This window comes from Perca fluviatilis, chromosome 10 (genome assembly GCF_010015445.1).
Source record: "Perca fluviatilis chromosome 10, GENO_Pfluv_1.0, whole genome shotgun sequence".
NCBI lineage: Eukaryota > Metazoa > Chordata > Actinopteri > Perciformes > Percidae > Perca > Perca fluviatilis.
This window is the reverse complement of record NC_053121.1, coordinates 2,162,192-2,176,854: the sequence shown is the minus strand read 5'-3', so window position 1 is coordinate 2,176,854 and position 14,663 is coordinate 2,162,192. Positions and strand designations below refer to the sequence as shown.

Here is a 14,663-nt window from a genome sequence, read left to right as displayed (position 1 = left end):
GATGCTCCATGATGCTATACCTTGTCTGAACGTGTAGATGGTGTCACTGGCAGACAGGTTGGTGCTGGTGACAAAGTTCTCAAGGTTGGACGCCTCAACCTCTACCCGAGACCAGCGTTCGAGGTTGCCGTGGAAACCGCTCACCTCACCAGTGGGGACGGTGATGTTGGTCACACGGCCCTCGCTGTTGTACCTAATAATAAACAGAATAAACACAGAGACGATGATGTACAAGCACAAACGTGCACAGATAACTGCCGCGCCTGGACAAAACACAGCCGCATACACACATAGGCACATAAATACACAAATGCATGCTCGCTATCACTCTGTTTCCCCCTGTCATACACAAACATCGGCACAGAGTAAGTGTCAACTATGATTTATATGTGTAATTATCCAGCTGTGGAATTTGAGACAGAGACTCGGTCGACAGTGGTGAATAATTCAGACGGATGTGTTTTTGTGTGTGTACTATATGTGCCATACTAAACGTGTGTGTGTGATCAAAGTGTGTTACAGAGACGTCCTTCAGCTAATCAGTAACTTAAGCAAAGTCGATGTAGAATAAAAAAAAGTCTCTCCAGCTTTCTACAGTGATGGCCTACCACCAGATGGCACTCATATTTCACACCGCAAACATAAGCTCTGTCTCACATTAAAATGCATGCACATACATGCAATCCCATGTCCATGCATACATTCAGAGTCAAGCAACCAACCATAAATGAAGAAAAAGGGACAGAGAGAAGAAACGAAAGAAAGACAGAAATAAAGGAGAGCACAATAAGCAGAGAAAAAAAAAGAATACTTACTCATAAACAGTGGTCCAACTGTTCTCATCACTTTTGGTTGCTAGGAGACCTGTGTTGCCATGGTAAGTGATGTGGGCGATGTCATGGCCTTGGGCTGACACCTTCCTCAGTGTTCCACTGTTGCTAAGAGACAGCCAGTACACCTGTCCGCCAGGTAGTGCCAGCCAGAGAGGCACTCCGTGAGCATCTCTCCTCACCTGCAGCCCATGGCCGTCGCGACTCGTCAGTCCCGACAGCTGGCCGTCCGTGCCGTAGGAGAAGTTGTACAGGTAGTGGCCGGTGATCAGGTGTTTGGTGTACATGTGGGAGCCATTCTGTCGTGGAAAAGAAGAGAGCAACAGTTGCACCCGCTATTCGTAAATCCAAATAACTTTGAGTGTAAAGTTGTCAGTTCTTAGTAACTACTAGCTACTGAAGTTTCAAACTAGGGATTTACTAAATTGTGTTATACCAGTAACACTAGAACCGCCAGAGCCGTTGGCATTGGGCGTTGTGATTCAAAAATGGAAATTACTTATTTTTATGTTTCTCTCCTGCCCTGACTTTTCCTAAATTCCCACATGCATATGTCGTCATGTTGATAGAATAACGTTGAGGATCTTTTACACAAAAACACCCCCCTTCAGTCACCAGGAGCAGCGCCGACTAACACTGCCAATCAGAGAAGACTGGGCTTTTTGGGAGGGGGGGAGGTTTAAAGAAACAGGCACTAAAATGGAGCGTTTCAGGCAGAAGGTGAATACAGGTAAATTCAGACATTCAGCAAAGTATGTTTGTTGGCATTATATTAAATTATATAATATATATTAAACTAGTAATCCATTTTAAAATAATGATTTACTTTGTTTTATTTATACTTGCATACATGGCAAATATGTGTTTCAGAGTTAGTATTATTAATGCAGTTAAGAATGAGAGGGAAATATCTGATTATGCTAACCTGGCTGATGTTGTTTGGTCAGTTTTGTAATTTAAGTTGTATTGTGTTATAGGTTACATCGTTATTAAAGTGTCGGATATGTTGACCATATCAGCCAGCTAATGTTAGCTTTGTCAGTCGGTTCAGTTAGCTAGCTTCTCAACACCAGGCAGTTACTGGGCGTAAATATTCAGTAACAACTAATCTCTATAAGTTTGTGTGGCTGAACCCGTTCTAATTAAGTAATATGTAAATCTTAGCAAACACGTATTACTAGGCTATGTTTGAACTTGGGAACAGCAAAAATGAAAAACAATTGTTAAAATTCATGTTAACTGGGACAGTAAGTGTGTTTAATGAAAAGGTGCAATCGTCATTCTGACCTGAACAGAGATATAGCACTCAAGTATCTATCATTTTACATGCAACTACACATGCTCTATGGAAACAGCTCAGGCGTTGTGTACCTGGCTGAAGAGATAGAGCTCCTGGTCCAGTGGGGAGCTGATCTCCACCAGTCCAACTGGGCTGGGCTGAGGCTGGTTGGGGTTTACAGCTCTGATCCGGATGTTGCCCAGATCAGCAATATAGAGGGTGCCATTAGGGGCCACGGCTATAGAAGACGGGGCTTTAAGACGAGCGTCACGGGCGTAACCTCCATCTCCTGACAAGAGAATCAAGAAGACATTATTTAGATGAGCACAAACTCTTTATCAACAAAATAGCATAAGTGAAGGCACCCTCAGATATGAACATGCTGAGCAATTCAAATTATTCTCCAGAGAAAGAGAGAAGTGGCAACTGGTACACACGAGCTTTGCAAAACATGAAGAGCACATGATGCCGCTTATGAGTTTATCAGTTTAGCTCAGGACTCGGACATGTTGGGATGCCATAGCTTCCCAATGGAGTTGATATGACCACCTTGATAGTGACCTCAGCCTTATCAGACGGTGGTAGTGGGTGATTGAATGCATTCAGATGTCTTTGGTAGCCCAGCGGGATAACAGACAGGTGAGGCCCTTTAGATGCTGTCAGCAGTAGGCCCAGGGCCTCTGATGAGTCCGTGCAGGCAGCAGGGTAGCAGTTTATCTCTTGACAGCATGCACATTATATGTGTGTGTGTGTGTGTGTGTGCATTCATGTCAGTTTGTATTTGTGGATGTGTGCTCACATATGTGCGCGTGTTCAAAGACACTGTGAGACTGTCTATGGTGAAGGGATAGAAACGGAAAGCCTCTGAAGAGAGTAATCATCTGTTAACAGCAAGACATGATTGAAAATATGCAAAGTACAACCAAAGAAATAGGGATGGTTACAACCCATTGGCTTTTGGCATGGGAGAGACACTTCCCTCCATTTTCAATAGAAAAGAAACAGATTTTTATGAGCAGAATTAAATGATAAAATCACATCCTCTGACACTTACAATGGAACCATGGCCTAACTGTCAAAAGAACATTGGCTTATTTGTTTGGTCCTTTCCTTCTTCCATTTATTACATTTCAGGTGCCCTTCCATGATACACCAACCAGTTAAAACCTTTAGCGGCTAGACTAGAGCTTTTTCTTTCAACAGCTGTAATTTGAAAGGATTTGAAAGGTTTCTCTCAGGCTGGTTCCTACTGAAATTTAGCTGGAGGTTTTTGCAAAGAACGAGTCTCCCCATGAATACAAACCCCCCCCCCCCTCCCTCTCATTATCATACTTTCTTATTTTTCAAGGAGAGTCAAAACAGCCCTACCTAGATATTAAAATTCCATCTGAAATAAATAATGTTCACACTCAATGACACATTCATGTTGAGGCAAAAACAATGGAGGAGACAGTGAAGAGAGAAAAAGTTCCTCTCAAGCTCTGCTTATAAAATCATTGGTCAGCAGGGACACACAGGCAGATTTAATCACGCAATATCAAGACACACTGACTTAGTCAGAGCTTTTAAAATGTTCTTATTATACACCTGAATCAGGCCATGTATGATATGATCTGATAAGATTTTTAAGAGCAGTTACATGTTGTTATTAGTACTGTAATCCTATTAGACATAATCAAATATTTCCACAATACTTAATCCTTCAGCAACATAGCGTGTGTGTGTGTGTGTGTGTGTGTGTGTGTGTGTGTGTGTGTGTGTGTGTGTGTGATGACCCACCAGAGAAGCAGTCACAGTTGGGGTCTATCTTACAGTCACAGTCCGTAGGGGCTCCAGAGATAACAGAAATCTCCCCGTTGGTTGACACCTGTGAAATGTTAAAATAATAAAATAAAGTCACACAAAATAAAATGGGAGATTATTGTCAAAAGACGACAATGTTAAACAGCTTTTGTTATGTGTAATCTCTCTGACAAACAAGATAATGATGGCATTTCATTCAAACCTGAGCTGGAAATACAGATTAATAAAATTAAAATGATTTTTGGCTCTGTGTTTGTCTGCTGGTACTTCAACCAAACAATCTAAGATGATATTTCAGGTGCTTCTTTTTATAAAAAAAAGAATTGTGCATCTTCAGTTAGTGAGAACATTCCCTGTTCGGTCTAAATGGGGCTTCGTTGATAGATTGATGAATCTTTGCTAAATGAAATCTAGCTCTTCAAACAAATTAAACTTTGATCTTGGGGGGGTGGTAATGTTTCTTAACTGGTCCGAGGAGAGCATGCAAAATTATTTGGCTCATTCGCTTTCTTGCGGAGCGTTAGATGAGAATACACTCTCAGGTTTGTATAGTACCTCTTAAACTCAGCAATTAACACATCAAGGGCCCTATTTTAACAATCAAAGCGCATGGCGTGAAGCGCCTGGTGCAGGTAGTTTAGGGCGTGTCCAAATCCACTTTTGCTAGTGTGACGGTGGAAAAAAGGGTACGTGCGCCGGGCACATGGTTCTAAAGGGTTGTACTTAGGCTATGTTTAGACGGAAACGATCTGAAGAGAAAAACGCAAAAGTGGCGTTGCGTTCTCACTTTTTATTCCGCGTTTAGACTAGAGTTTTGGGGGGGCAATCTGCGTGCATATGGTGACGCAAAAGTGTGTGAAATTCGATGTAGTATGCACGCCAGGCGGCTAGGTGGCACTGCCACACAACATCACCAAGTCAGCGCGCCTGCGTAGAACCTTCCTTCTACTTCTCTCCTTAGTAGCGCCAAACCAAAACATGCCGAAGCGAACAACAAAAGCTCGTCTGGAAAGACGAGGAGGTGGAGTTGCATGTTTGTCTGATGATGACCGGCACAGTTGACCGTGATAAGCCACAGCACAGCACCCACGGGAGCACTACCAACACCCTGAGCCTCGCGGCCCTTCAGCCGCTGCTTGAGAGCGAGAGGCAGCGGGCAGAGGAGGCTGAAGCAGACCCTCCTCTGCCAGCTGACCGCTGCCTCTCTCTCTTCTCTCTCTCTCTCTCTCTCTCTCTCTCTCTCTCTCTCTCTCTCTCTCTCCATCCGCAACGTTGTCGCCTACTCTGGCTCAAATGAATAGCCTATACATATCATCATCGAACTATAACAACCTTATCCACATTGTTGAAATAATTTAAATATTGAGCCATTACAGTGAAATTATTTTAGATAACAGAAGCCTATAATTTCTGTAGCCTACTCTGTAACAACAGACTACCTGGACGCCTTTTTCTCGTCTCTCTCCACACCTCTGTCTTCAGACTTGTGCGTTTTACCCTTTAGACGGTAACGCGACGGTGGAGCGTTTTTAAGATTTCCACTCTGGAGGGTGGTTTCACTTTTTTTGCGTTTTTAAGCCCCAAAAATGCCGTCGCCGTATAAACGAAAGGCACATCCGATAAAATATTTTTTTGTTTTCACCCGCGAGCGTCATCGTGTTTTGGGCGCAACATGCAATAAACCAATCAGAGATCATCTCCCATTCCCTTTAAAAGCCAGGCGCGTTTGGACCTTGGAGCATTGCTGTTATGATGGTGGATTTACACCGTAATATTTTTATTTGAAATCTTTTGCATGTGTGTGTGCTGCTGTGCGTCCCTGTGTGTGTAACAAGCATAGTGTGCGCGCTGTGCACGAGCCTAGGAGCATTTTACTAATTTGCTGTTAAAATAATAATTAAATGCTGCGTTATTGACTTTAGACCAGGTTTTTGTTGGTCAATGGCACGATCACTTCCCGCTGCCTCAAGATAGCAATACGCCCAGAATGCACCTGAACACACCTCCCTGTAAGACCAGCACGCCCAGAATGCACCTGAACACACCTCCCTGTAAGACCAGCACCTGTAAGATGGGCGCACAGATGGGTGCAGGTGCATTTGCTATTTAAACGATGCTGGACGGGAAACTGACAACTGCGTCGGTCTTAAACTAGCAAAGACACTTGCGTCGGGCTTTGTGCTGCGCCGGGTGCAAGACAGGGCCCTCAAAAACAGTGTAACAACAAGTTGTAACTTGTTAATTAGATAACTTTAGAGGTGCTGGTAGGCAGATTGTGTCACCATCAGGGTGCAAACTACGGGGGAGCTAGGGGGAGTTCGGCTCCCCTTAATAAGACATGGGCTCCCCTGAAAACGTGATTTGTGAAATTTTGGGGGGTCTCTAAAAATATTGACAATGTGTCATTTTGACGTGCAATTTCAGTTTTTTGTAATGTGATCATCGTGGATTATTATGTGTAAAACTGCAAAAATATCATTCATGCATGTCGGCGATTTGAACCTAATTCACTTCAATAAAGATAACTATACATGCTATTCGTGTTATGAGCATCAAGGCGTGGCGGCGCTGCGGTGCAAATTCAACTCATGTTAACCATAGACAGTATATAAGAAGATGTTAAAGGGATACTTCACCGATTTAGCATTCAGCATGTCCCCCTGAGACGAGAGATTTCTGCATTTGGGGCCTGGAAAAAATCTTCCGATGACGTAAAATGACGATTTTTGCGTCATCGGAAGATTTTTGGGCCAGAGGCAAGGACTACAGCCAGTAGTAGGATCTACTTCCGTATGTTTTCAGAAAATGTGGTGATTTGTATCCATTTAACTGCTAACTGCTGGTGGAGTTTGTGACTGTTAAATGCCGACCATTCTACATTACACACTAATTCACCGCTGTGTTTATGCTCGGTGTTTACAGCCCACGCCGCTAATGCTAGTATGGCGTTAGCTGAACTTCTACGGAGCCTATAAAGTGTGTGTACTAAATGTAAGCGCGTTTTGGCTGTATCGCTTTTTATATAATGTCGTTTTTATATATGTTAAATGTGTAACACCACTTGAGTCACGATGAAACGTTGTTTCGTGTATATGGTTGAAATGACAATAAAACACGCTTGAGTTGAGTTGAATGCCTCTGTCGGTCTGTCAAGCGGTAGGCGTGGCTTGGGAGTGGACTTAACGAAGCAGGTGCATTCTGGGATTTGGTGTTTTTCATCCATATAAGACCAAAACACATTTTCTGGCTTTTCTCGGCCTAGAAGGCACCAATTTCAATTTTGTTTTTCACATTTCTACTACATAAGTGACCCAATTTAAAGATATATTCAGCTTTCCAGCGGTGAAATATTCCTTTAACTCAAAGATTCGTAGAAAAAATATAAACGTTGGAGGCCATTAATCGGCGCGCAAAATCCTTGAAATCCATTCTGCAGTAAGCATCATATAGCCATGGCAAAAAGAAAACAAAGCAGTTTAAGTAATTTTGGTTTTACTAAGAAATTGTGTAGCGATGACGTTAATAGCACGACTAATTCACCTGTTGCAAGCCCTGTTAGCACACCTCCCCCCGGGGTGACAACGCAAGAAGAAGCTGAAGAAATAATGTCCTCTCTGGCTGAAGATGATCCTAACCCCTCTTGCTCCTCTCTCTCCCGTTAAATTGGAACAGCCAGCAGTGGAGAGACTGGAAGAGCCCATATATACATGGCTGTTGGTTAAGGATGGAAGCTTGGGGTGCGTCGCTAAGGTGTAATTGAACGGAGGAATTATGGTATTCTTCGGTAGCCTGAGTAACTTTAACCGTTGTTCATGTGAAATATCAAAGACAGCCTGATGCTTTGTTTATAGACTATTTGTGGCTGGCTGTTTGCTATTTGACCTATCTACTCCTGTCGATAAAGTATAATAGGGTAAATCCTTTAGTGCATACACTTGTAGCTGTTATGTATCCTTGTAAAAGTCATTGTAAGTCGCAAGCGCACGGACCCCGTGAATGAATGTTACATTATACATAAGGTCTTCAGCTTTAGGAATCTGTAAACCAACTGTATGTTGACCAATTTATGGCTTATTACAAAGTATTTTTACAATAAAGTTGTACAAATATAAACTGCATAAACATAAGAGCAAGTTTTGTTCAAAAGAATTCGGGATCATTTTCTCGTCAGCCTACAATCATGTAGCTGTGTAATAATACATAACAAAGTAGAGGGAGGCAGGCCAGCCAAGCCAGATCCGGCAGGGTGAGAGTTCTAAGCCCGAAAAAGCTACCTCTCCTTATGACCTGTCTCTCTTAGTTACCTGTTATAGTTACGCTGTTATAGTTCTAGACTGCCGGGGGACTTCCTTCCTTTGACACACTGAGCTGCTCTCTCCTCTCCCTTTCTATTACTGTTACTATTACTATTACTATTTGTGTGCAGCCCGTCCCAGAAATTACTAAGTTACTAAAGTTACTAATCCTAGCTTCTGGGGAGTTTACTCCCCGGAGTCCTTATGCTTTTTTTTCCCCCAGCGTATTTCCTTGGAGAACGTTGGCACCAAGACCCTGGTTGCAGCTGTCGCCGTGGTCCTGCTGCACTCCCTGCTGAACTCAGCGATGCCCTGCAATGTCATGCTGCGTCCTGCTGAACCCTGCAGCTTCCCGCTACATCCAGTCACTGTTCCATTATTAATGTGACTACTATCGCCACTGTTCATCACACCCCCAACCGCTCCGCCAGACACCGCCTACCAAGAGCCTGGGTCTGTCCGAGGTTTCTTCCCAAGAGGGAGTTTTTCCTCGCCACTGTCGCACTGCTTGCTCTTGAGGGAATTACTGGAACTGTTGGAATTGTTGGGGCTTTGTAAATTATAGAGTGTGGTCTAGACCTACTCTATCTGTAAAGTGTCTCGAGATAACTTATGTTATGATTTGATACTATAAATAAAATTGAATTGAATTGAACTGTGCACTACAATACATCACCTCAATACAGCGTCTTCATTCAGACATCTTCTCATCTAACATTCAGCAAGAAAGCCAACAAGTGTTTCTCCCAAAATGTTGAAGTATTCCTTTAAAATTGGATGACCCCAGTCTGTGTTTATCAAGCATCTCAGAGTAGAAAATCTATCCAACTGGCCAAAACATTCTACACATTTAGTCCTTATGTTATGCGTGTAAAGGAGTAAAAGCATTTCTTCAACTTGTTCTATGATAAATACTCATGATAAATCCTCCAGGATTTAGGAGACCTGCAGAGTCATACCAGCAGCTAATAACCAGCTCTGAGTCCCCAGCAGGACATTCCAGAGGTGGCGAAATACAGAAAGAAGAGCTTTTGAATTTAAAACGATTAACTTCTTCAGAAACATTGTCATGAATTGTTGTGACTTGTATGTGATAAAAAATACTCCTCCAACGTCCAGAAAGTTCTTGCAATTTGCACTTAACTGAAAACAACCAAACACAGCCACAACAGAGCTAATTTAAGATGCAATGATTGTGATTGTAATGCACCTCAAAGCATCAATATCATGCATATTCAATAACTTCCCTGCCTCTATACATGGTTAAAAATAAAACTCAACACATATTGGTTATGGATGTGTAGTCCTTGATATTATGGCCAAATGGTGCTGTGACAGAATGACGTGCCTGAATGAGACCAACAGCAAAAACATTGCATACATACTTAGTGTCCAAGGCACGTTCACATTTAATAGAGCTCATCATACTGAAAAGTACTAAACAGTACAAGATGTGGCTGGTTTAAGCTATTTAAGATGAAATGTAGCAGTTAATTTGTGTGTCATTTTTTTATCAGTTTAAATTATATTGTCAGTCTGTACCTGTGCGCAGCTAGTTTGTCTTAAAGTGCTCATATTATGCTTTTTGGCTTTTTCCCCTTCCTTTATAGTGTTATATATCTTTTTGTGCACATTATAGGTTTACAAAGTGAAAAAGCCCAAAGTCCCCCCCCAAAGGGACTTACCATCTCCAACAGAAAACACTGTTCACCAACTGCTCCAAACAGCTCTATTGTAGTCCAGCCTTTACTTCAGAGACAAACGTGGTCACTTTGTAACACACGTTATAATGCTCGCCTAGCTGCTAGCATGGCACGCCCTCATACTCTGCTTCTGACTGGCTAGTAGTCCTTACCTAGCTACTGTCAGGGCACGCCCTCATACTCTGCTTCTGACTGGTTAGTAGTCCTTACCTAGGTACTGTCAGGGCACGCCGTCATACTCTGCTTCTGACTGGTTAGTAGTCCTTACCTAGGTACTGTCAGGGCACGCCCTCATACTCTGCTTCTGACTGGCTAGTAGTCCTTACCTAGGTACTGTCAGGGCGCACTTCATACTTTGCTTCTGACTGGTTAGTAGTCCTTACCTAGGTACTGTCAGGGCACGCCCTCATACTCTGCTTCTGACTGGTTAGTAGTCCTTACCTAGGTACTGTCAGGGCACTCATACTCTGCTTCTGACTGGCTAGTAGTCCTTACCTAGGTACTGTCAGGGCACGCCCTCATACTCTGCTTCTGACTGGCTAGTAGTCCTTACCTAGGTACTGTCAGGGCACGCCCTCATACTCTGCTTCTGACTAGCTAGCAGTACTTACTGCGCATGTGCGACTCCCAACAAAGATGGTACAGAAGTGAGATGTCTCACTCTGTAGCTAAAACAGAGAGCTCAACACACAGGGTGAAAAGAGGAGCTGCAGCAATGTGCAGTACAACACAAATATGGTGTTTTCTGAAAATTAAACCACATAAACCTATTCTGGTACAACCTCTAAATACAATTATGAACCTGAAAATGAGCATAATATGAGCCCTTTAAAGTTACACAATTTTCTGCATTTAATTCTTTTTCCTGAATCACACGGTGTCTGTATCAGCCTGTCAGGGTCTTTGAATGTGTTGATTGCGCAACAGAACCACTGACTAAAATCTGCAACAAGTCATCATTTATTTAATTTCATAAAACAGTTTCTTTCACTCTCAAAGGAGAACTTCTACTTGCTGCTGAAAGCGTCTGTAAGAACCTTCATCGAAGATTTTTGAACTTCTAGTTTGACTTTCTGTGTGAATGTTACTGAGATGCATGATGATTTATATGGGCCCAGAAATACCAAACATCAAATAAGAGTGATAAATACAATTAAAGAAACACCAAAAGACTTCACTGCCCTATCTAACATGGATGCATTAAAAAGGCATTTTATGTTCCTGTCTGCCTCCACTTGGACTCAGCGTGGAGCTGCAGACCACAGAGGGACTAATGATTGAGTCCAGCAGGCAACATCTTTGTGATGCTGGTGCCCAAATGCTGGGAGGCTGTGATAGCATGCTGCTAGCTAATGGAGCAAATGGACGAAAGGGTATTTAAGCACAAGAGTATTGGATGCACGAGGATGCAAGAGTTGTGTAAGTCCACATGTAAGATGCAGCTTCTTAAACCCTTGCTGCACAGCATCTGTGATCACAGCAAACAACCTGACCACACTTATGCAACAAGTGTGAGGTAAATCATTGTCACAATGCCAGATGGATGGCTGGTGTCGGTTGCAACAGAGATGTCTTTTCCTGTTTGTCAGTTTTGCTAGAGATGTAAAAGACATTTTTGCAGGGGCCGTCCCTCTGTGATCACGCATGCAGGAGTTAAACACCTGTCCAAAATTTAATAAGAAGGATACAGCATGAGAACACATATACAGTTTATAGAGCGGAAACACATACTTAACAATAAAAGCAATACAACAAACAAAACTTAATTAGAAGACAAATAAAACCAAAAGCATGCAACAAACTTATAAAAACCCCAGCCTATATAGTTGGGATTAAAAAAAAAAAAATTGTGGTACAGACTCAGCTGACCTGACGGTGAGGCAATTCCATAGTGTTGGAGCTAAAATAGTAAAAACACGGTCACCCTTTGTTTTGAGCCTGCACCATGGGAAATTGAAAAGCAATTGGTCAGAATATGTGAGTTATCTTTGTGCATTAGTAGTTTTGAGTTATACAAGTTTAGAAATATACAGTAAGAGGGTGCCATGCCATGGAGGGCTTTGAATGTGATCAGGAGGATCCTGAACTGAATTCTGAAGCGTACAGGAAGCCAGAACGGGGGGAATATGCTCTCTTCGTTTAGTGTTTGTCAAAAGCCTGCCTGCAGCCTTCTGAAAAAAAGTTGAGCAATTGCAGACAAGAAAATAAGGAGTTAGAGTAATCTAGGCAGTTAAGAGATAAATGCATGGATGATTTGCTCTACGATGCTCTTAAGCAAAGCTGAACTTATTTTTCTGATTTGCAAAAGAAAACTGAACGAATTCCTCAATATGATGGTCAAAATTCAGATTTTGATCTAACCCAACATCCAGATATCTAGCAGATGGTTTTATATTCCCAGCTAAATGATGTTAGTAACTAGAAGTATAGCGATATATTAGTAATTTGGATAGGTAGATCTTCTGTCTTCTGTACCGTATGAACACATGGGTAATAACACTTTAACATGAGAAAAGTAGTGGCTTTAATGGAGTCTTATGCAAAAGCTTTTTGTAAAAATGTCAGTTGATTGCAGTGACATAAAATCCATCCTTGGAGCTGCCCTACAAAGCCCAACCAGAGCATCTCTAGCTAAAAATAGGCTGAAAAGTAAGACCTGTTGGATGCGATTGATGCGCCTCTCATCAGTCTCAGCGATATACAGTGTGCCCAGGTGGGATAGGGCGATGGCCTTGGCAGCCTCCAGGGTGGCACGCACTGCTGCCCATCTCACCAGGTGGTGGTCAATTCCTGGAACCTGGCAGTGGATGGGGCGGCCCGCCACAATACGCACCTGAAGATTTTCTGATACCTGATAGGAAAAAAACAAACCAAAAAAAACACTATCATCTATACGCTATGTAAAAGAGAGACCGAAAGCAAATTATTGCAACTGCTTCCAGTAATTATTGTTGGACAATGGAATCAGCTACTGGCAATATATCTTTGTAGATCGGTGCGACGGTGCATCAGATATCACCACACCTAAGCCTACCTCATCTAACAACTCAAAATTCATTAATTTTGACATTGACAAGTTCTCGGGTTATAAGCAAAACCAACTTCAGCAGAGAGTTTTAATTGCATGTTTTTCTTTTCTTTATCAAGGTGCTCTTTTCCTTTCTTTTATGTTAGCACCGCTGCTCGCTCTAAATGCACCCTAAGTGACAGCACTGCAAATTGTGAGAAATATTTCATTACTCCTTCTTCCTCGGCTAGGTATAGTGCCAACGCCTCTCAAAAAACCCACAAGATTAAACAGGAAACAGGTTTAGAATTCATCCACTGCCAAATGTGTTTTGTGTCTATTAAGGATGGTTTCTCTACCTGTAGGACAATGTTGTTGTCCAGGATGTAGAGAGAGTTGTCCAGCGGGTTAATGGCCAGGTCTGTTGGCCACTCCAGGCGCACCTGTTGAACGACACACACACACACACACACACACACACACACACACACACACACACACACACACACACACACACACACACACACACACACACACACACACACACACACAGACAAACACAAACACAGACCATATATACAGTAACTGTATTTCTAGCAAAAAATGAGAACAGGACAAAAAGAAAGCCGTGGTAGCTATTGCCCACAAGAGTCAGTTACAGGTGATAATATCTCCTTAATAACACAGCATTAAGCCCCCTGACCCTCCCTGCTCATGTAAAGGTCAACGGCGGGCAGGGAGCCTTCCCCGTGTTTATTCAAGACTCGCCTCGGCACTGTCGCAAATGTCAGCCAATTAACCATGATTGCCGCAAGCTCAAATAGCACACCCTGCCCGCTAACACTGTGGGGGTCAAAGACAGACAAACCTTCACACACACACACACACACACACACACACACACACACACACACACACACACACACACACACACACACACACACACACACACACACACTGTGAGCTATGGAGACGAGGCGCTGCGTCTGAGGGATCAGTGAGGTGATTGATGACTCTGAGGATGGATTGGTAAATAAATGGATCATGTTAAATTGCCACTGACATGTCCAATTATAGGCACTGTCAAATGAGGGAGAAGAGGGTTCACTCTGAAATCCCGTTTTAAGAGGTAGAGAAATTCATCAAGCAGTCCTCAGCCAAAGAGGACATGCATCAAATCTCTCCTGCTCATGATATTGAACTTTGCCATTACTTTCACAAGTTAAGTTGAGCTGCACACAGAGCTGGGCCTGGTCAATTCAAGTCAAACTGAAACTAAAATAAAATATGTTCAGAAATCTCTCTCTCTCTCTCTCTCTCTCTCTCTCTCTCTCTCTCTCTCTCTCTCTCTATATATATATATATATATATATATATATATATATATATATTAGTGCTGTCAGTTAAACGCGTTATTAATGGCGTTAACGCAAACCCATTTTAACGGCGTCAATTTTTTTATCGCGAGATTAACGTTCTTTTTGGCATAGCAAACTTTGTTTGTAGTTTTTTTCACATGCTGTTGCAACAGCTAGTAACGTTAGAAAAACTACAACACCACACCGGATCTAGCTAGACCGGAAACAAAACAAGGCACACCGCACACACTCATTGGGCTCGCAAGCCGGCCAAAGAGTAGCACGCTAACATTACGTTTTGAGTTGATGGCGAGCGTGAGATGCCGAAAATGGATGCCAATAAGATTCTGAATGGAAAGTTTACTTTTAAAACGTTGTCGAGGTGGAC

At 42.5% G+C, this 14,663-nt stretch overlaps 1 protein-coding gene across 2 annotated transcripts in view; it reads right to left on the bottom strand.

Annotated features, from left to right (window-relative positions):
- Window positions 1-14,663, bottom strand: part of tenm1 (teneurin transmembrane protein 1) — a 202,659-nt gene that overhangs the window by 17,036 nt on the left and 170,960 nt on the right. For both annotated transcript variants that reach the window (XM_039813272.1, XM_039813273.1), the window contains 6 exons: window positions 13,277-13,360; window positions 12,567-12,761; window positions 3,889-3,976; window positions 2,202-2,398; window positions 816-1,129; window positions 21-193 (listed from right to left, as the gene is read on the bottom strand). In XM_039813272.1, the coding sequence (XP_039669206.1) occupies window positions 21-193; window positions 816-1,129; window positions 2,202-2,398; window positions 3,889-3,976; window positions 12,567-12,761; window positions 13,277-13,360 (1,051 nt within the window). The remainder of the gene's footprint in view (window positions 1-20; window positions 194-815; window positions 1,130-2,201; window positions 2,399-3,888; window positions 3,977-12,566; window positions 12,762-13,276; window positions 13,361-14,663) is intronic.